The 21,753-nt window shown below is 32.3% G+C and overlaps 2 protein-coding genes across 2 annotated transcripts; both read left to right on the plus strand.

The window, feature by feature from the left end:
* Positions 1-10,968: 10,968 nt before the first annotated feature.
* On the plus strand, positions 10,969-17,140 carry LOC131644275 (putative ion channel POLLUX-like 2). The gene is made up of 22 exons (XM_058914731.1): positions 10,969-11,460; positions 11,618-11,673; positions 11,776-11,897; positions 11,991-12,277; positions 12,380-12,451; positions 12,963-13,038; positions 13,148-13,246; positions 13,320-13,474; positions 13,565-13,669; positions 13,851-13,937; positions 14,025-14,109; positions 14,212-14,517; positions 14,637-14,819; positions 14,918-15,031; positions 15,575-15,670; positions 15,766-15,889; positions 15,955-16,031; positions 16,205-16,252; positions 16,348-16,417; positions 16,522-16,595; positions 16,682-16,792; positions 16,874-17,140. Exons 1-22 carry the CDS (start codon positions 11,348-11,350, stop codon positions 16,973-16,975), a joined length of 2,562 nt encoding a protein of 853 aa, XP_058770714.1. The 5' UTR covers positions 10,969-11,347; the 3' UTR covers positions 16,976-17,140.
* Positions 17,141-19,348: 2,208 nt separating this feature from the next.
* On the plus strand, positions 19,349-21,096 carry LOC131617648 (small ribosomal subunit protein bS16cy-like). Its single transcript, XM_058888908.1, has 5 exons — positions 19,349-19,464; positions 19,606-19,744; positions 20,419-20,464; positions 20,628-20,761; positions 20,850-21,096. Exons 2-5 carry the CDS (start codon positions 19,612-19,614, stop codon positions 20,891-20,893), a joined length of 357 nt encoding a protein of 118 aa, XP_058744891.1. The 5' UTR covers positions 19,349-19,464; positions 19,606-19,611; the 3' UTR covers positions 20,894-21,096.
* Positions 21,097-21,753: the final 657 nt, after the last annotated feature.

The raw sequence follows: 21,753 nt of genomic DNA on the forward strand, positions 1-21,753 counted from the left end.
AAATGTGAGCTATGTGAATATAAAAATTATTAATATTGGTAAACATTGGAGATAAAGTATTAAAGTTGTAGTATTATAATAGTGTAAATCAAGCTTTTAACATACAAGTACTAGTAAGATACCCGTGCGGCCGCACGGGTAAATTTATTTGATATTGTATAAAATTTAATTAGATACATATAAATTTAAAATGAACTGTTTAATTATAAATGAAAAATATCATATAAATTCAATTATATTAAATAATTATATATAAAAAATTGTAAGTTGGAGAAAAAAAATGAAATTTTAACATTTAAAAATAAAATTATCTCTCAATTAATAGTAGTTGTTGATTATAATAAAATAGATATTGTATTGATAATGACCCGTGAAATAAATAAAAAATCTTTGATGCAATATAAAATATATTTAAATACAAATATAAAATGAATAATAATCATATAAATTTAATTGCATTAAATAATCATAAAAAAATTTGAGATGGAGAATTAAAAAAAAAAGGATATTATCACTCAAATAAAGAAAACGATTGATTAAAATAAAATAGATATTGTGTTGATAGTGACCCGTGATAAAACAAAATTTTTAATTTTATTAAAATTAAAAAATAAATATTTTTAGGAGTAATAAATAAATAGAGAAAAAAATTAAAAAAGATAGTAAGAAAGTGTGGAAAAAAATGTGAGAGAAATTTTAAATTTTAATTAAGATAGAGAAAGTGTGTAATGATCAATTAAATTAAATTAAATATTGGGTTGACTGTGACCCGTAAGATAAATAAATATTTAATTTTATTAAAATTAAAAAATAGATTATAATTTTTGTGATAATAAGTAAATGGAGAAAAATTAAAATGAAAGTAAGAAAGTGTGGGAAAATGAAATGTGAAAGAAATTTGAAATTTGAAATAAGAGAGAGAAGATGTGTGTTGGGGAGAAAAAGTTGAATGCTAAATATTGCAATCGACATGTGGCAAAAGTCTTCATTTTCATTGGACAATAGAAAAGTGATAGAGTAATTTTGTTAATTACTATTTTGTCCAATTTGTAGTGTAATATTTTTTAGTAAGAAGGGTAATTTTGTCAGTTTGGTCAATTTCTTAGTAATATGTAGATAGTAGACAAGTATGCACATACACGTTTTCCTTTCCCGTAGCAACAACAGCCAATAATAAGTAGAGTAGAGTATAGTATTACATTACTATTAGTTCACAATTTTTAGAGGCCCTAGAAAATGTGAAGCCCTGTGCTGTGGCACATGTTGCACAGCCACAGGGCCGAGCCTGGTTCTTGTAGTCACACATATACTACAATACCTTAACATAGGCCTAACTCACAGGGTGGAACAACGAGGGGGTGATTCCCAAGTGATTCATGCCCCTGGTCATAAACTCATTGAAAGGAATCCTAAAACCCATTAAAATATACATTCATGAAGTGGAAACTCACACATATTAAAACGAATGCATAGTCTCTTGGTGAGTTCATCGTGTAAACCTCCCTGTTAGAGGGTGAACCTACATCTCGGTAGGAATTTAATGTCTTACGCGCCTCACTAAAAACAGACGTCATTTGTAACGAGTTAGGCCCAAATTCTACAAATCTAATATAATTAATGGTAGTGAGTCATTAACCTTTAGAAGAATCTAGATAGTGAGTAATTGGTTTATGCTAATGTTATAAATAGGTGATTGGTGAATGTAATTATCATCAAGGAAAATGAATGGAAAAATTAGTTTTAGATTTGTTACTATCTTTTAGCGTAATCTCTCTTTGTTTCTCTTAATGAAAACACCATTTGATATGAACATGCTTTTGATGTTGATGATAATTTTTCTTGATGATAATTACATTCACCAATCACCTATTTATAACAATAGCATAAACCAATTACTCACTATCTAAATTCTTCTAAAGGGTGGTAACTCACTACCATTAATTATAATAGATTTATAGAATTTGGGCCTAACTAAGTTACATCATTCCAAAGATATCTTGTTCCACCTAGGGAATTAATTGGCCTAGTGGAGAGCTCAAGAGCCCGTTGTCCCATTCTTATCATCTCAGCCTCATTATTAGTCGATAAAAAATTATGACCATGAGTACTTGAGCATGATTGGGACTCTATCCATCACCTAACCTCGTTGTCAATTAGTTTGCGACCATTAAGAAGCGTAAAGGACTTATTATAAATACGGGCCTCTGACCCGTCCTTGAAAGTGTTGGGAAAATAACAAACATAGAGGAAAAATAGGAACACAATAACAACACAATAGATTAACATGAAAACTCCAAAACCGGAGAAAAAACCACGGCCGTTGTCAAAGACAACTAGAGAATAACACTATGTGAAAATTGTTACAACACATAATATACCCTCAAATATCTCAGGCCCCCAGTACACCCACACCCTCCAAAATAAATATTTAACTACATCTCACAACACTCTAATACAAGAGTATAAGAGAATAAAAAAAGTCAAACACAAGCTTAAAGTGCTTTTGACTGATGCATCTTGTAACGTAGAACTTGAATCCTTTATATAACTTGGGACTCCCTCTTTCTTCACAAAACTAAGCGTTGTGGGACTTCTTCAACATATATATTTTCAACCAAACCCAACAATCTCCACATTGATTGAAAATAATACATTAACTTTCATTGTCTTTACAGAAAATCATACTCCACCATAAAGAGTATCAACATGTATATTTTTAATCAATCTTAACAATCTCCACCTTGATTAAAAAAAATACAACTTTCGTTTTCTTAACCGACAATCATTCTCCACCATAAAGAGTATAGTCACTTGAAGCTATACCACTCCAAGAATTTTCACATTGTCTTCACCGACAATCATAGTTTTAAAAACTATCATACTCTCTCATGAAAAATATATTTCACTTGAAGCTAAACCACTCAGAGAACTTCACATTGTCATCTCCGACAATAATATACTTTATCATGAAGAATAAATTTCACTTGAAGCTAAACCACTCCAAGAATAATCACATGCCGAAAACCAAGTTGAAACTTTATGGTGCTACTTTCTTGTTGGAAAGAAGTTCTTCAACCACCGAGATAATCTTGCACCTCGTGTAATCTTGATTGTAGCAACACATCTTTGACTTGAACTTTCCACAAGTCAAAAACAATTCTTCCATCAATTTTCTCTAATCCAAACTGCACAACATAACTTCTGATTGCATCTCAACAACTCTTTCACAACACTACCTTCTTTTCTGATGTGGAAGATCAGCCAAAGTTGCAACCACAGAGCATACTAAGAACTCATATCCTCGGATAGAACCAAAATCTCTGATACCAAACATAGAGAAAAAAGAGGAACACAATAACAACACAAGAGATTAACGTAAAAACTCCAAAATCGAAGAAAAAACCACGGTCGTTGTCAATAGACAACCAAAAAATAACACTATGTGAAAATTGTTACAACACATAATATACCCTCAAATATCCTAGGCCCCCAGTACATCCACACCCTCCAAAATAAATATTTAACTACATCTCACAACACTCTAATACAAGAGCATAAGAGAATAAAAAAAGTCAAATACAAGCTTAAAGCGCTATTGACTGGTGCATCTTGTAACGAAAAACTTGAATCCTTTATATAACATTGGATTCTCTCTTCCTTCACAAAACTAAGCGATGTGAGACTTCTTCAACATATATATTTTCAATCAAACCCAACAATCTCCACCTTTATTGAAAATAATACATTAACTTTCATTGTCTTTATAGACAATCATATCCACCATAAAAAATATCAACATGTATATTTTTAATCAATTTTAACAAAAAGATCTACAATCTCTGAGATCAGCATAGGGAGCTAGGGGAAGGCAAAACAACGAGCGACTTATCTGATGTACATACTGGAGGGAGAAGCTTCGTCTTCTCCTGCCATACCCATTTCATGATTTCCCACTTCTATGGGTCTTCCAACTCATCAAATAAGTTATCTTTACAATAAAGGTAATTATTTAATTATTTAATTATTTATTATATAAAACAATTGTTTGATGTTTTTAATGCATTTTTCAATTGTTTGATGTTTCCTACTTTCATGATTTCCCATTTCATGATTTCCCACTTCTATGGGTCTTCCAAATATTGGGTCTTCCACCTCGACGATATCGTGTTTTGATCACATCAAAAAATTATAATATTTATTTCAAATAATGAATGATAATTTAATTGAATTTACTTAGAGTCAATTGTTCCTCAAGAATCTAGTAAACCATTTACGGGCGCAGCTCTTAACTTGATGATGAAGGTCAATGAGTTCATCGCCCAAACCCGTCTGATTAATGCGCCGTTTAATTTTGTTGGGTGCAGCATCAAACTGGGTAGCCTGATAAAGCAACAATGGTTTCTACCCTGATTGGAAAGGGACGCTGCCTCCCTAAGGAGATACCACTCTACAAAGAGTCGTGTTGATTGGACTTGAGGCCGTCTTCATTGTAAGATTGTACAAAACACTGATAGTATTTTTTTTCTCGCTTTTGCCACCAACAACGCGGATTAAACTTGAGGCTCTTGTTAGTTTTATGGATTCCACTATGGGTGTCAATCTTATTAAAAAAAAGTACAGTGAGATAGTGACGGAGCCAAACCTGAATATTTGAGAGGACACAAATAAATAATATATAATATATGTAAAACTGTGTAATTACCACTCAGCCAACTATCATAATGCATCAAATATGTACAATGGTTGTATATAAATAAAAATATTATTTTAGAGGGTCATGGCGACCCTTGTCTCAACTTGGTTCCGCCATTGCATTCCAATGAGGCTAATCATATTTTTGTTGACACTTTGGAATTAACTTACGCAGAGTGACGAGAAGTTCTATATATGTCTTTTTCTAAGAAAAATTGGAGATTTTTCTTCAACTCTAAGATTGAGATGTTTATAAAGGTTATTTGGACCTAAATCAAATATCAATTATCTAAACTCATAATAAGAAATGTTTATAGAGGTTAAACTATGATAATTATGACACATTACCTCCACATAGGGTTGTTCAAAAAAACCATGAATCGAATCGAACCGCTGAATTATACCAAACTGAAGTTAAAATAATCAAACCATTAGTAATGGTTAGTGAACCAAACTTATATTTAATTAATAGTTCAAGAACCGAACCGTTAAGCAATTAACCAATATCTAATTAACTCTGAACCGAACTGTTTGTAATATTAGTATTTAAATTGAATTTCTTTTTGAAAAAAAAAAGTTTAAATAAAAAAAATAGATTTTTTTTAAAATAAAAAAAATTGTTTTTTGTTGAACTATTAAAAAAGTCGGTTTTTTACAAAAAAAAAAGTCGTTTTTTTTAAAACAGAAAATGTCAATTTTTACGAAAAATAAAAAAACTCAATTTTACTGTATTTTCGTAAAAAAAACTCGAATTTACTGTATTTTTAAAAAACTCGAATTTACTGTATTTTTGGAGAAACTCGATTTTACTGTATTTTCAAAAAATTGGATTTTACTATATTTTTGGAAAAACTCGATTTTACTGTAATTTTGAAAAAACTCAATTTTATGTATTTTCATTAAACTCGATTTTACGGTAATTTTTGAAAATACTCGATTTTACTGTATTTTTGAAAAATTCAATTTTTTTTAATATAAAAAAGTTTTTTTTTTTTTCGTAAATTTGAAATGTTGTATTTTTTCGAAAATATAAAAAATTGATATTTTTTCAAAAATAAAAAAATCAATTTTTTGCAAAAACCAAAACCTTTGGTTAGGTTCGGTTCTAAAAAAATTGTAACAGTTCAGTTCGGGTGACCTTATATAATGGTTCAGTTTAATTTCCTTACAAAACTGTAACATTTACAGCCTTACCTTCACATACATTTATTGAGTAACTCATCATTGAAAATGACTTCAGCCGGGGCAAATTCAATTGAACGATCTGTTATCTAAATCTGGACGGCCTCATACCTTATTTTGGACCGCCTATAGCTTCCCAGGATAGTTGATCTCTTATCAATGTATTTAACTTTTTGTTTTTCTCCTTAGACTATCCTTACTTTAATTTTTCCTTATAGATTATCTCACTTTAGGATCAAATAAAATTATTTCTTTACAAAAGTTAATATAGAAAAGCATAAAATTATATATATATATATATATATATATATATATATATATATATATATATATATATCAATTCAAAAAAGATTCTTTGCTAAAAGAGTCAAAATAGAAAAAACAGAGAAATCCTAACATTTTGGGGGTGACAAGAGAATCAATACTGTTATAATTGTACCAATAGATAGAGATACATTGGGGTCCAGAGTCCATGTGACGGCGAAGTGGGCGAGGCACGCCTTATAGTGTTAGTATAGTGAATGTGAGTGATATCGATATGTCATACGCATGTCTCATACATATGATATGATCCACAGTTACCACGTGCTCATTTACCTTACTCAACCTTGAACACTACATACTATACATAGTACATACAAGGAAAGTAGTAAAAAAACAAAACTATAAACCACAGAGAAACTGAAATGCTGTATGTACCATATTCGGCAATTTATGGAATGTTCAACAGCTACTTTTTTCATACAAATATGATGATTCATGAAATATTCAAATAAAATATTAATTCATTTCAATATTAAAGAACAATATAAGCTATTAAAATTGTATTATCTTTCATTTACTAATCAACACACAAAAATCAAAAATCAGACTCACCTATTATTGTAAAAATATTTTTCTGTCAATTTATAAATAACAGATTTTTTTTTATTTTTTATTTAGATCATTGATATACTTTCTCTTGAATTTACATCAATGACAACATTTTTACAATCATTGGTTATGCATTTCAATTCTTAACATATATTAAAATGTAATTTCGATTAACTAACCGAAAAATGTCACATTTTTCCATGTAATTTCAAGTGTTTACATCAATTATATAAAAACTTATAATTTTGATTGCAATCATGATTGTATAGTATAAACACTATAAAATTATAATAATATTTGAATGTAGAGACTAAAGAGAACGAAAAGATAAAAGAGAAAGGTAAAGAGATAAGAAATCGACTAGAATTCTAATTTTTATAGTCAATCCTTCCCCGCATAAGATTGACTAGAAATCTAATTATTTTGCATCTTTAAATAGGAGTGATAAATTAATAAAAATCTAATAGTGTGATCAATTGATTTAAATAGATTCCATTATTCTATCATCTCACTCAATCTCTCATATTTAGTAGATAATAAATAGTATATAGTTAAATGGAAGGACACATATTTTGTTACTTTGGGGTCAAATGGGTTAAAGAAAATAATGTTTACTTGAAAAATATTTGAGAATTACTTCTCACACTTTAAGGGTAACTCACACACCCTTGTGAAAAAATTAAAAATGTCTTTGAAATTCATAAAGGTACTTCTACGCACACCCATTCCACATTCAATCTATTAGTAAGTGAGTCAAACTCTCATTTTGACCATTTTTGACAAAAATTAATACATTAATGTATTCCTGTATAATTTACAAAAGTGCATCTCTGGATGAGGTTTTAATAAAATACGCTAAAATTCTCCCCTTCCTCATTTCCTACAAAACAAACTTGAAATCATGTTTCATTCCTTACTTTCATTTCTCACTTCCAATTTTTTTTAATCAATTCATGTTTCTTCTCTACTCCATTCAGTCCAAGTTTTATCTTAACATCCAATCAATCGAAGTGCTTAATATTAGTTACACATTTGGTAAGTTTTTTAATTCATATTTTTTTACATTTGATTTTCTATACATGTATTTAGAACTAACAATAGGTTGTGTAATATTCATCAATATATAGGTAGTTATAGTCATTGTTAGGAAGGGTAACTTACGTTTTGTGAAATTTTGGCACTCTGCATTTCTGCTATTTTTGTTTTTTTGAGCAGCAGGTTAATACGAAAGTGCACTTCCGTATTTCTTCACAATTTGATTCTCAAAGAATACGAAAGTACATTTTCGTATTTTGTCTGATTGCATTGTGTAGTTTGATTTTCAATGTCACTCGTCAGGGTTTGATTTTTTTGTTTTGTATTGCTTGTCTAGTTTAATTTTAGGTAAAATGACCGATAACCAAGATCGACTAAGGCTCGAAAAAATATTGCAGTATGCATTGAATAACATGGAAAGAGCTCAACCCTCATGACCACCAGTCGATGTTAGTTTATTTGATGCAGGTGCGTCAATTTCTATGGTTCAAGCATCTTTGACTTCGTCTTCCTTGAGGTGGCAGGTATCACCTGGTTGTGTCCCAAAAGCCCCACCTATCTAGGTTGATGCACTTGTTGTCGATGTGGACGTTCTTGAGGAATTTGGAAGAGGCATGTATGACACATCATTGCTGCTTCTATATGCAGACCATACTGCCTGGAACATGTGGGACAAAGAGGTAAAATTTATCCATATATATCATTTGAAACATATTTGTTATGATATTCCAAATTTTCAGACGATGATGTATTTGTGTAGTACCGTGATGCTTTAAAATGCATCAACCACAGTCGGAAGACTACGAGGCTGCAACAACTTGAGGAGCAGTGGTTTCATGATGCCATGCAAGTACAACTATTTGGGCTGCGAGATTTATGCATGAGCTATTATACTATTATTAACCATGGTATGCTTTCAGCGTTCGTTAAGACATAAAACTTTGAGACGTCATCTTTTCATCTTCTGCACGGTGAGATGTCCATCAAACTGGATGATGTATCATGCCTGCTACATCTTCCAATGAAGGTATGATTATTATACCACTTCATGATGACCAAACCTGATGCACTGGATATGATGGTCAATTATTTGGGAGCTGACTTATATGATGCCCTGAAGAAGTTGGAAGACACAAGAGGGTGTCATACTAAATTTGAATTTTGAGAGAGCCATTATACACACCATCTGGTTGTGAAAATGTAGGTCGAGAGTGAAGGTGTGAAAAACAAAAGAAAGTGGGGGTTTGACTTGGGTTTAAAAAACACAAGATTCTCTAAGAAATTCCCTTTTTAAAACTTCAATAATAATAATAATAATAATAATAATAATAATAATAATAATAATAATAATAATAATAATGTAAAATATGCAAGAAAGAAAGAACAAGGTATGTTTATACTAGTTCACTTGAAAATTATCAAGCTAATCTAGTCCACACGCCAAGGTGATTTTGCCTTATCAAACAAGGTCTTAATCCAATAATCTCAAGATTATTTCAATGCACAAGCTAACTGTAAGTGACTCGCGTACAAACTCTAAGACACACTAATCTTAGACTTCTCGAAGATTCTGACCAACTGGTCCCTTAAGGAACAATCAAACAACAGTTTGAAAAAGGTTTTTTTTACAATATATTTGCTTATACACAAACTGATAGTAATAAATATTCTTAGAAATAATGGACTAAAGAGAATAAGGAAGCTTACGAACAGTCTTTTCAGAATGTGTGAATTAGCAACATTTTTCTTTGGTCTTCAAGCCTATTTAGCCAAATAAAATAATAAATCTGTTGGAGTGTATTTCTGTAATTTCCATAAAGCTGGCAGTTTGACAACGTGGGAGATAAGACAGTACAACGCGTATGTCCTTTCATGGTAGTGGAGCGAAACATTCGTTTTGTACATTGTACCATGTACCACGTAAACATTATCTTCTAATCTTCTTGGACTACAGAGGCTTCTAATGAGCATGAGTTAGAAGAAATAAAATAATCCTCGGGTCCTCAGAACTTCAAGTCTTTAGAGTCTTCAGAACTTCGTCTTCAACACCTGGTCTTTAGTATCCTTTATCTTCAGAAACATAAGTCTTCAGGATCTGGACTGTTCTTCAGAACTTCTGTCTTCAGATCTTTAGATCTTGGTTTCTTTGATAGCGTATCAGAGTCACAACTTCAAAGCCTTCTGAAGTGGTTTTCTACTGTTCATCAGAACTTATGTAGCACAGAAGCGGAACTTGGTTTCTTCTAATGGTTTGGCAACGCCTTTCATCAGATTTAGAACCTATTTGTTAAATACTCAAAATAACAAACATTAGAGTACCAAAATTGTTCATACAAACATACTCATTGTTATCATCAAAACTCAAAAGTATTATTCCAGAACCAAATCTTGTTCTAACAGAGAGTAATGATAAACATGTTATGTTTCACAGGGCATGTGCATTGAGGTCATATCTTTTGTACTTGGTTGGCATGCCTATATTGTGGACAAGAGTGCGTATTACGTGAGTGTAGTTTACCTCAGATATTTCACTGACTTGAAATATATTCACGAATACAATTGAGGGGTCGCTTGTTTGTTTTACTTGTACTCTAAGTTAGTTGAAAATTGTCTTTGGAAGACCAAATAAATGACAACTAGTTGCACGGTGTTAACAGTAATATATTTGTTTCCTTTACTGTTTATGTACCATTTTCATAACACTTCTCATACATCTCTAGGTGGTCTTATGTTGATCACTACACTGAAGATACGCCACGTGCTTGTGCATTCGTCCTGCTCAATGGAAATCAGTCGATCAAGTTCTTTAGAGTATATCTTGACCGCACAACATCAGATGATATACGCTTCTAGTCGTACGACTTTCACCGTCACACGCGTCCCTATAATGACATAGCCTTCTACTTCGTATGATAGGCGGCTTGTGGATCATGTCTGATGTATCAACACCTTCCTGAGCAAATCATGCCTCATTTAAAATATATTTGGCATTGATTTAAATTGGAAGGGAAATTTCAAATTTCTCTTAGAGTTTTTTTCCACCACTTAAGGTGGAAGGACTAATCCCCAAATATTTTTCCTGAAAAACATCAACAATTGTGGTCCATTTCTCTTCTTTTCTTTTAATTTTGCCTTGTATGAAAAAAAAAAACAACCATGGTCCAGTGAGGCACCACACCACCACAGTATATATAGTACATCAGTACCATCGATGACTATGATTGTAGACAAGATTTTAGGGCTATGTTAGTGTTAGGAATGTCCGATTCGGGAAAGGGACCCGTCACGCTTTCAAGTGATGACAATTTTGGTTTTGCTCTGACATCATGCTTCTGCAACAACTAGTTAAACCATGTTTTCAACGTAGAATACAACCTCGCTTGTCACGATTTAATAAATAAACACAGTGTGTGGTGTTTAGTTTTTTCTTAAATGAATTTTCAATTATGGTACTCTAGATTAGATTAGACTCTAGATTTTGACTCGGATTCCCATAAATATTGTTATCATATTTGTATTATTGTAAGAAACTTTTTGTCCACTTTTCACAACGAGCAGACAAGCCATGATTCTTCTTGGTACTCAGCTCCACGTGCATAGCTGTCTTCCATGGATTCCAAGGCACACTCACTGTTCATCATCTTCATCATCATCATCATCAATCAACAAGAATTCCAGGTATTTGTTGTTCATCTTCAATCTTCAATCTTACTTGTTGAGATGGAGTTTTTGACCTATTATTAATGAGTGATGAATTAGGTTTTCTATACTTTGAATGAGTTTGTTGTCATTTGAAGTACCATTTCTGTCTTTGACTGCTCTTGATACTTCACAGGAGGTTTATGCCTTGTCGCTTCAGTTGGCTCAAGTCTTCACCATTACATGGACATGGTATTAGACTACACATTGTTTGATTCTAAGTAATTTCCATGAACTGATTTGAATGTAAGTTCTGACCTGAAACTAATGGCTTAATTGATGAAAATCGTATAGGGGGATGGGAGGTCGACTTTCATAGATCGGCTTTTCAGTCCAATTCCAACACTGGTAAACATGTTCCAGAAAGTTCGAGCGACAAGTTCATTTGGACGGAGAAAAATATTAATAGTTCTCAGGTAAGAAATGTGGAATTTTTTGGATGAATGTACTATAAGACTTAATAGTGTTAATTGTTTGATATATCTCTCGAGATGTTGCGTGTGCTGCAGCGTCCACAGGCTAAACACATGATAGAATACATGCCGTTGTTCTTGATATTGAAACTGACACAAACAAAGTTTGTTGATCTGGTGATAAACGTTGTCCAAGCAATGGTTCAAAATGTGCCTCAGGCTCTTGGTGGAACAAGCTTGCCGCTTGCTTGTGTTTCGAATGCCTTGAATAAACCTACGCCTCTTAAATTAGATGTATCCTTGCCTTCTTTTAATGATATTAGATGGAACTTAGCTCGGTTGGTATACTTATTTAACATACAACTCGAGAGAAATGTTGCCACGTAAGTCAATCACTTTGTTATATATTTGGATGAGAACTTTCTATCTGTTGGCTATTTAATTTAATGGATTTTAAGCTACTTTTGTTCTCTGAAACCTTTCAGATTTTTTGTGGTGCTCCTTGTAGCATGCATCTCGTTTGTTGCCATTGGAGGTTTCTTGTTCTTCAAGTTCAGGTGATCGTAGATAAATACACTTGTGGAGATTGTTCTTCTCGTTTGTTAACCTCACTCTGAGTTGCGCCAAATTGTTAAATCACAATGCTAAATCTTCCTAACCATGTCTTGGGAGATTGTTTGAGATCATATAAAAACTTGTGGAGTCGATGAACTAGTCCTTCCTGAAAACTCCCCTCGAGCTACAAATCCAGGATGTTGTTCCTTGTAAACTTATCTTGTGAGATCTCCGTTTATGTTATATTCACCTTAGAAGCCGGTTTTGTAGAGTTGAATTAGACCCAACTCAAATTTCTAACATTTTCTAATTTGTTTTCTGGTGATACTTATCCCCTCTATTTGTTTTCTGCTTTAGTTAGTTATCAATGAGTTATGGACTCATTTCTGGGGCTCTCTTTGCTACCAACCTAGTTGATTTTTACGAGTTAAAATTATGATGAAGCAGTACTTGATTTTAGTGATGCCGTGCTTATATATAATTGTTAATCTTGGCCAATATCATATTATTCAGGGACAATAAGCAATCTCTGGAAGAATGTCTTTGGGAGGCCTGGGCGTGTCTTCTTTCATCATCTACTCACTTAAGAGTATGTTCGACTTATTTTGGACTTCACAATCTGGTTTTTTATTGAGTCCTTTTAAATGGCTTATGCTTATAAACATTTGCTGAATGACATACATTTTGTTGGCCTGCAGCAACCTACACGTATTGAGCGTGTTATTGGCTTTCTTCTTGCAATATGGGGTATATTGTTTTACTCTCGTCTTCTAAGTACCATGACTGAACAATTTAGGGTAAGATCCGAAGGGTTAAGAATTCCTTAAGCAATATTTTCTGCGTATGTCAACAATTGAATCTTCACAACAGAGTAATATGCAAAGGCTCAGGGAAGGAGCACAAATGCAAGTTATGGAGACTGATCATATCATCATTTGTGGAATGAATAGTCATCTTCCTTTCATACTAAAGCAGCTAGATAAGTATCACGAATTTTCTGTTCGCCTAGGCACTGCTGCTGCTAGGTAAATGCTTCATACGAGATAATCGCCAATTTCCCTTATCTTGTGTTTTGATCGCTGGCTTCTGTAATATGCCTTTTCATTTCTATGCAGGAAGCAGCGAATCCTTCTTATGTCTGATCTTCCCAGAAAACAGATTGATAGGATAGCCGATAGCATTGCCAAAGATTTATATAATATTGATGTCCTTAGCAAGAGGTATTCTCTTTTGTGAAGCGACTTTTGTATAAAACACCATTTTACCCCTTGCTTAGAACTGCTCAGTGAGTTAGGATATATCATTAGAATAGAATAAGGACTATGATTCGGTTAGTCGATTTAGTTGATTTAGAAACTCATTTTCTTTCGTTTCTCATACTTGAAATTTCTGGTTTTTCAGTTGCTCCCTTAGTTTAACAAAGTCATTTGAAAGAGCAGCTGCCAACAAAGCACGTGCAATTATTATACTGCCAACTAAAGGAGATCGGTTTGTGTTGATCTATTTAAATTCCTAAAGTGATACATAATGTTCACTTTGATAAGGTTTACTGATTTCAGATAATTTATCTGTTAGGTATGAGATTGACACGGATGCATTTCTCTCCGTTTTAGCCCTTCAATCAATTCCAGAGATGGCTTCTGTCCCTACTATTGTTGAGGTCTGTTACTCATGAGCAGCTTTATGTGAAACAGAGGAGAAAATTTTGAAAAAAAGTGCAGGGAATAAAACTATATGAAATTCTCTTAATTAATGTATGTAGGTTTCGAGGTCCCAAACATGTGACTTGTTAAAGTCAATCTCAGGATTGAAAGTAGAGCCAGTAGAAGATGTTGCATCCAAATTATTTGTTCAATGCTCTCGGCAGAAGGGGCTTATAAAGATCTACAGGCACTTGCTAAATTATCGAAAAAATGTATTCAATCTTTGCAGCTTGCCTGATCTAGAAGGAATGACATATAGGCAAATAAGACACATATTTCGAGAGGCTGTTGTATGTGGTCTTTACCGGAGCGGGAAAATATATTTCCACCCAAATGATTACGAAACGCTGCAGAAAACTGACAAAGTATATTGACTTACGGCTAACTTACTCACACTTATACCATATATTTCGTGTCTACCTTAAATCTTGGATTTTATGAAACTTAAGCATACCTTCTCATATCAATACGCTTTTCTTGTTAGGTATTGTTCGTTGGATCCCTTCAGTATACTAAAAAGCCACAAGTTGTATTCCCGAAGGTGAAAGAAGGAAAAGATGGAATTCATAATGACGAATTACTTGAAAAGGATTTTGAATATGCCATTGAATTGAGTAAAGTAAGACTTGCTAATATTGTAAAACGTCCAAACAGATCAGGCTCCAAGGTATAGCTTCCTGTTCTGTTCCGTATAGATGCTTTCGACGAGTGTTATTCTGCAGATTCTATTTGAAATTCTAACCTTTATCAGTTATCATCTTTTAGGCATCAGACGGGAATGTAGGACCAAAAGAATGCATTCTTTTACTTGGATGGCGACCTGATGTTGTAGAAATGATTCAAGAGTATGAAAACTATCTTGGTCCTGGAAGTGTTTTGGTAGGTTTATATTCTATGGAGTCTTAGTTCTTTCCCACATCTTTGTGTGTATACTTAAACTAATAAAACCTTAAATATTCTTCCCCTTGCTGCGCAAAATAATAATGATAATGAAAGAACAATAACAATATACTTCTATTACTGTTTGCTACATTCGCGTTAACCTAAAAGGCAATATCCTACCATACTTCTGTATCTGGCTATGAAGCACGGACACCGGAAACACGACACCGACACGCCGACACCTGTTTTAATTTGAAAAAATGAATAAATTAAATGTAATCACAAGTGTCAGTGCCGGTTTCGGTGTGGTTTCGGACACCGAAACCAACACGACTTTTTTTCGGAGGTGTCGGTGTTACAGAGGTATATGGTATGGATGATCTTAATTCTGAATCATCAGCAGATTCTTGACATGGAGGTTGTGTAGGGTTACTTTTCAAGATTACATGTGCATTCACTTTTCTTTCTTTTTTTTTGACAGCATATGTGCATTCACTTGAAGTTCAACACTTATGGTTTCTGGCGATAAATAATATGCAGGAAGTTTTATCAGAGACACCATTAAATGACAGGATTACTAGAGAAACCAACATCATTGGTCGTAGCAAACTCAAGAATGTTCGAGTTTCGCATAGGGTAGTGTCTGATGCAATCAACTAATGCGCTTAAATATATTTTAATTTGTTTCCCTTTTGATATGATCTTTTGCTTCTTTTGGATATATTATGTAGATTGGAAATCCGATGGACTATGGCACCTTGAAGGAAACCATTTTGAATATTCAAACCTCTTTGAAGAATAAAGATATTCCTTTCTCAATTGCTGTCATATCTGACAAAGATTGGCTTCTTGGAGGTAATTAATCATGCAAAACAAAATTTGTAACAAAATGGCATGTTATTGACAAATTTTCTTTGCAGATACATCGAAGACAGATAAGCTATCTGCTTATTCTATCCTACTTGCAGAAAATATCTGTGACAAACTTGGAGTCAAGGTGATTTCCTTTTATGATGATGGAATTGTTTATTTTGAAATATTACTAATACCACTACAAACTTTTTTAATTTCTATGAATTAGTCAACAAAGTCTTATATTTAGAGATAGAGCAGTAGTTTATAGTATGAGTAGAGAGGATAATCATCATTTGACTAAATTCTCTTTTTTAGGTGCAAAATCTAGTTGCAGAAATCGTCGATTCAAAATTGGGGAAACAAGTAAGTCTCTTGTAGTTTTGGGTTTGTTTTGATCTTTCAAATTTTACATTATTATGTTTTTTAATGATGGTAATTATTATACATAAATGCTGTAGATTGCTAGAATCAGGCCATCGGTGACCTACGTTGCAGCCGAGGAAATATTGAGCCTTGTAACTGCTCAAGGTCATTAATCTCTGTCCTCTTCTTGATTGAGCTTTTTGCCTTTAATTGTTTTGGCCTTTTTTTTCGTGTCAATGTAAAATTTCATATGTTGAACTTGAAATCAGTTGCCGAGAACAGTGAACTGAATGAAGTTTGGAAAGATATACTAAACGCAGAGGGTGATGAAATATATTTGAAGGTAAAATCATCTCATGTTGTGATTGTATAAAACCATCTCAAGAATGTATCGATATTTCATAAATCATTGTAACTTTCTTACTACAGGATATTAGCCTTTACATGAAAGAAGGAGAGAATCCATCGTTTTCCGAGCTTTCTGAGAGAGCATATTTAAGGAGAGAAGTAGCAATAGGTTACGTGAAGAAGAACAAGAATGTATGACAATTGCTTGCAACTCAAGTTAACTTTGAATAATAATTGGTTAGAACATGTTGCTCATACTTTTCCCATTTTCAGGTAATCAACCCAATTCCAAAGTCAGAACCTCTCTCTCTTGAATTAACCGACTCATTGATAGTCATTTCGGAGCTGGAAGGTGAACAACCCATCATTTTGTAATTCTGAGGCGTTAATCATGCTGAGAATAGTGTTTAGGAAAATGCTTGACCCGTAAAATTTGGTTTTGCATTTGCGGAAATTAGGATGACTTGTATTCAGAATAAATTGTTACAAAATGATACTTAAATGTAAAATATGGAAATGGAAACTTAATTTACCTTCTTATATCTGCATATTATAAAACTATACTAACTATCCTATATGAAAGGAAAACTATACAGGATAATAACTAACTAACTAATTGGTTTTTAATAATGTAAGTATTAATATGTGATACACCCTTACAAGATGGACTATGGAGATCAAGTAGTCCAACCATAGAAAGATGAGATTCAAAGGCAGGTTTGTAATGATTTTTGCTGAGGAAATTTGCCACCTGAGCCGCGGAATTGGTGGGAAACAATTTAACTAGACTGTCATTTGTTTTCTCTGGAATGATGTGACAGTAAATTTTAATGTGTTTTGATCTTTCTTGAAATGCTGGATTGTTAGCCTAGTAGAGTGTTGAGTTATTGTCACAATATACATAATTACATATGTAGGGTTAGGAAAGGAGGTGCTGAGGTCTTTGAACAAGCAGTGAAGCCACTGAAGTGAGTTTTCTAGAGCATATGTCAAACATACAAAAACATTTAAGATGAAGTAAAGTGGGTTATTTATAAATATCTTTGGAAGCATGAGTGACCTTAGAACCAGGGTCGTCTTTGAGGGTGTGCAACACGATCTACAGCACAGGGCCTCACACTTTTTGATTTTTAAGCTATGACAAAAAGGGCCTCCAATTATATATTTTATTGCTAATTTATGCTTAAATAAAACCCCTTAAAAAATTTTAAAATTCAACTTCTTACACAGAACCTCTGAAAAGTTTGAGACGGTTCTGCCTAGAACCTCACATTTGCTTGCATAAAAAAATCATGAGGTACATAAAATGAACACTAAACTATGAAGTGATATTCCTTCCATATTCAAGTTAGACTTGTACGGATCTAGTTGTCTTTTAAAATGAAGAATGATTACTACAATGTATTTGAAATAATTATCTTAAAGATCATTTTGGTTTAACTAATCATCATTTTTATTATTTTTATAGGTTAGAATAAATGCCTCAATTCGATTTATTTGTTTTTTTCTTTAATAAAGAGAATAACGTATGTACCTAAATCCAAGTACATAAATTTAATTCTAAATATTAATATAAGTAATTAAATTAAAAAATAATAGAAAATTCACAAATTAAAACAATAGTTAAATGATAAATTGTACCAATTTATATTACAAATGTTTTTTCTTTAAATTTAATTTTTTGTTTTAATCAAAACTTTCTACTTAAATACACTCTTTTTACTTAAATAAAATTCCAATCGTGAATGCCAATATTTATTCATATTTTTTCATAATGTACATAATAAATTAATAATATTTATAAATTATAAAAAATAACTCATCTAAATTTTTTATGCATGAATTTTATATATTATTATAAAATTTAATGGTTATGAACCGATAATGTCAAATAGTTTTACAATGTCAACGGATAAAAATAAATTATTCAACAATGTCATACTAATAACTTAAAATGGAGAAAATTTATATACAATTCCATAAGTATGGTTTATATTATTTTAAAATTAAAAACATGACAAGTGTATTTAAATATTTTTTATGAAGTGAAAATAAAAAAAAATTACTTATGTGTAAGAGGAAATTATAAACTTGTCATATTTTCATTGAAAAATATTGTAAACCACACATAAGGAATTGTATCTAAGTTTTCTCTATTTAAAATTTATATAGTTTTATGTGACAAAATTCTTGGTGGTAGATTGATTGACCGTGTAAAATAATTTTACACTATCAATGCATTTTCCATTTTTTCTTATTATAATTTTAATTTTTGACAATTTATTTTAAAAATGATAATTTTTGGATTTAGAAATAGCATTATTTCATTTCAAAATTGATAATTTATTTTTTGTCTTCATATTCAAAATTAAGTTAAAATAACTCTTGGAAAAATATTCATTTTGATCCCTTAACTATACTTTTAGGTTCAGATTAATCCCTTAATTTTTTTTCGTGTCACATTGATTCCTTAATTTTTAAAATGCTTTATTTTAGTCTTTTTTGTCTAATTAGAAACAGATTTAGCGATCAATTTCAAAGTTTTTCGTCACTAATTAAATAAAAGGGACTAAAATAAAATATTTTGAAAATTAAGAGATTAAGGTGATAAAAAAAATTAAGGAATCAATCTAAATTCAAAAATATAATTAAGGGATCAAAAGATATGTATTTTTCCAAATATTTTCAAATAAAATAAAAAACAAAATTACATTAAAATTCACTATTTAAAAAAATAAAGAAAAATAAGAGAAAACAGAGTACAAGATAAGAAGATTGAGAGGGAACGGTAACACCTTACGCATAAAGGGATAATAGAGAGCAGAAATCATTTTGTACAAGAAAAAACTACCTTCAGAAGACAGGTTTGTTTGGTTTCCTCTCGTTTTTCTTCAATTCCATTGCTTATAATGTCGAACTCTTCGCTGTTCAAACCCCAAAACAGAATGTATTTTGTTGTTCTTTCAAATTCTGAGTTACATGTTGTTGAATTGTGACACTATTAGGTGAAAATGGTGGTGAGTATTCGATTGGCCAGACTTGGTTGCACACACAACCCATTCTACAGGGTTGTTGTTACTGATAGCAGGTGTGCAAGAGATGGCAAGAACATTGAGGTTGTAGGTTACTACAATCCTCTAGCAGGTTAACATTCTCTCTGTTATCTTCAAATTTTACTCATTCATACCATGTTTTTGTTTCTTATTTAGTGATTAAACATGTGTGTTTTCTTGTGGCTTTTGGTTATGGTTTCTGGGTTAATTGACATTAGGTTAGTAGGAGTTTTTTGAAAGGATATATAATTATTGTTGCGAATGTTAAAATAACCTTGGTGTGTTTGGATTGGTGGAATGAGATAGAATGGAATGAAATGAAATGAAATGGAGTGGTAAATAATTGGATTCCACTGTTTGGATTTGTAAATAATGGATGGAGTGGAATGAAACATGATTGAATCCATTCCATCCTATTTCATTCACTTCTTCAATTTTCATTCCATCCAATTTAGGGTGTATGCATTCTGCTCCATTCCATCATGTTCCATTGTGCTCTGCACCGTTCTAGCCCATCAATTCAAACACAGGTAGTATCTCTTGTTAGTGGTGTTTAGAGCTAGGTATATGGACTGAGGCTGCGAGCCAGGCGGTTTAACCTGTGGCCTGTGCGGGTTTTGGACCACTTTTTTTTAGCCTATTTAAATTTTGCCCTGTGTGAATTTGACCGTTTAGACTCTGGGTTAGTTAAGGGATGAAGAAGAGGATGGTTTTAGTTGATACACGTCAAATCCTTTTCTAACTTGATTTACTTCTTCTGTGCAGCTAAAGATGATGAGAAAAGAATGAGTATCAAACTTGAAAGAGTGAAGTAAGTAACTTTATTCAATCCTAATTTATCTAGTTATTTGTACACGCTTTTGGGAAAATTAGTGATAATTGTGAGGGACTGTCAACCTTGATCCATCTTATGAATTTTCCGACGGAACTCTCCACCACACATATAATGGAAAACTTTTCCTCATCTTCTTTAGGTACTGGCTTTCTGTTGGTGCTCAACCTTCAGAACCTGTGGAGAGTCTTTTATTTCGCGCTGGTTTACAAACGAAACGTAAAGGTGGTAACTATCTCGAGCAGCCAATTGAAGCCAATGCCAATGAAGCTGATGGTGAACATACACTCCTTCCTTTTGAATCTCGTTTAGTATTTGTTTTTGGGTTTTTTCTTTTTCTCATTTCATTTGCTGTTTATTTTAGGTATATCTCGAGAAGCTGTTCTTTCTATTGGCTTACAAGTTTGAAGGGGATGCCAACGATATGTTTCGAGAAGATCGTCTGTGTTGTGAGTATGTTGTTGAGTGCAATGGCAATACTTTGATCAAAAGTTGCACTCTGTTGAATTAATTTGTCATCTTGTTAAAATATGAGTTGTTTTTGTCTTCTTGAACTAACTTCGAAGATGTCGGTACAATATTTTAATGTAGCTCATTTGATTTCTGCTTAATTCGTGTACTCTGTCATGTATGCATGTCTGACATTGCTGTCTACTCAGGTCAATTTTTTATGCTTATGAACTTATTGATCATGTTTACTAACTTAAAAAAAGGAAAAGAGATAGTAAAAAGCAATTGCACTAACTAAGTAGGGTAATCCTCACCTGATTATTCAACCCAACAGTCAGTATTTCTCCAAGAATCATCAAAAGTCATTACCTGAGTTTTTTTACTGTCAAAGACTTGTGGGACGATTGCCTCACTTGAATTTTACCCTCCCGCCATTTCTAAAAAACATGTGTGATTTTGAAAGTGTTTCTTTTTTATCTAAAAATACATATTCAAATGATACATAAACTGTTTTTTTTTTTCTTCTGATCATTGGAGTTGATGTCCAACTTAAGTCAAGCTTCCATACCAAGAATTGGAGAACTTGTTCCAATTTTCTTACTTAAAAATTTGTTCCAGAAATGCATAGCAACTTCACAATCTCTCAGTAAGTTATAGAGAGTTTTAATAGAGCATTGACCATCAGAAGAATTCTACTAATCCGGGATATATGCAGAGTCATTGATATTAAGAGGATTAAGCTATTAATAATTTGATAGAAGACATCATCAGGAACTAAAGACACAATATTATCAAGTTTCTATTGACCAACATTCACG

The sequence above is a fragment of the Vicia villosa genome, linkage group LG1 (assembly GCF_029867415.1).
Source record: "Vicia villosa cultivar HV-30 ecotype Madison, WI linkage group LG1, Vvil1.0, whole genome shotgun sequence".
Taxonomy (NCBI): Eukaryota; Viridiplantae; Streptophyta; class Magnoliopsida; order Fabales; family Fabaceae; genus Vicia; species Vicia villosa.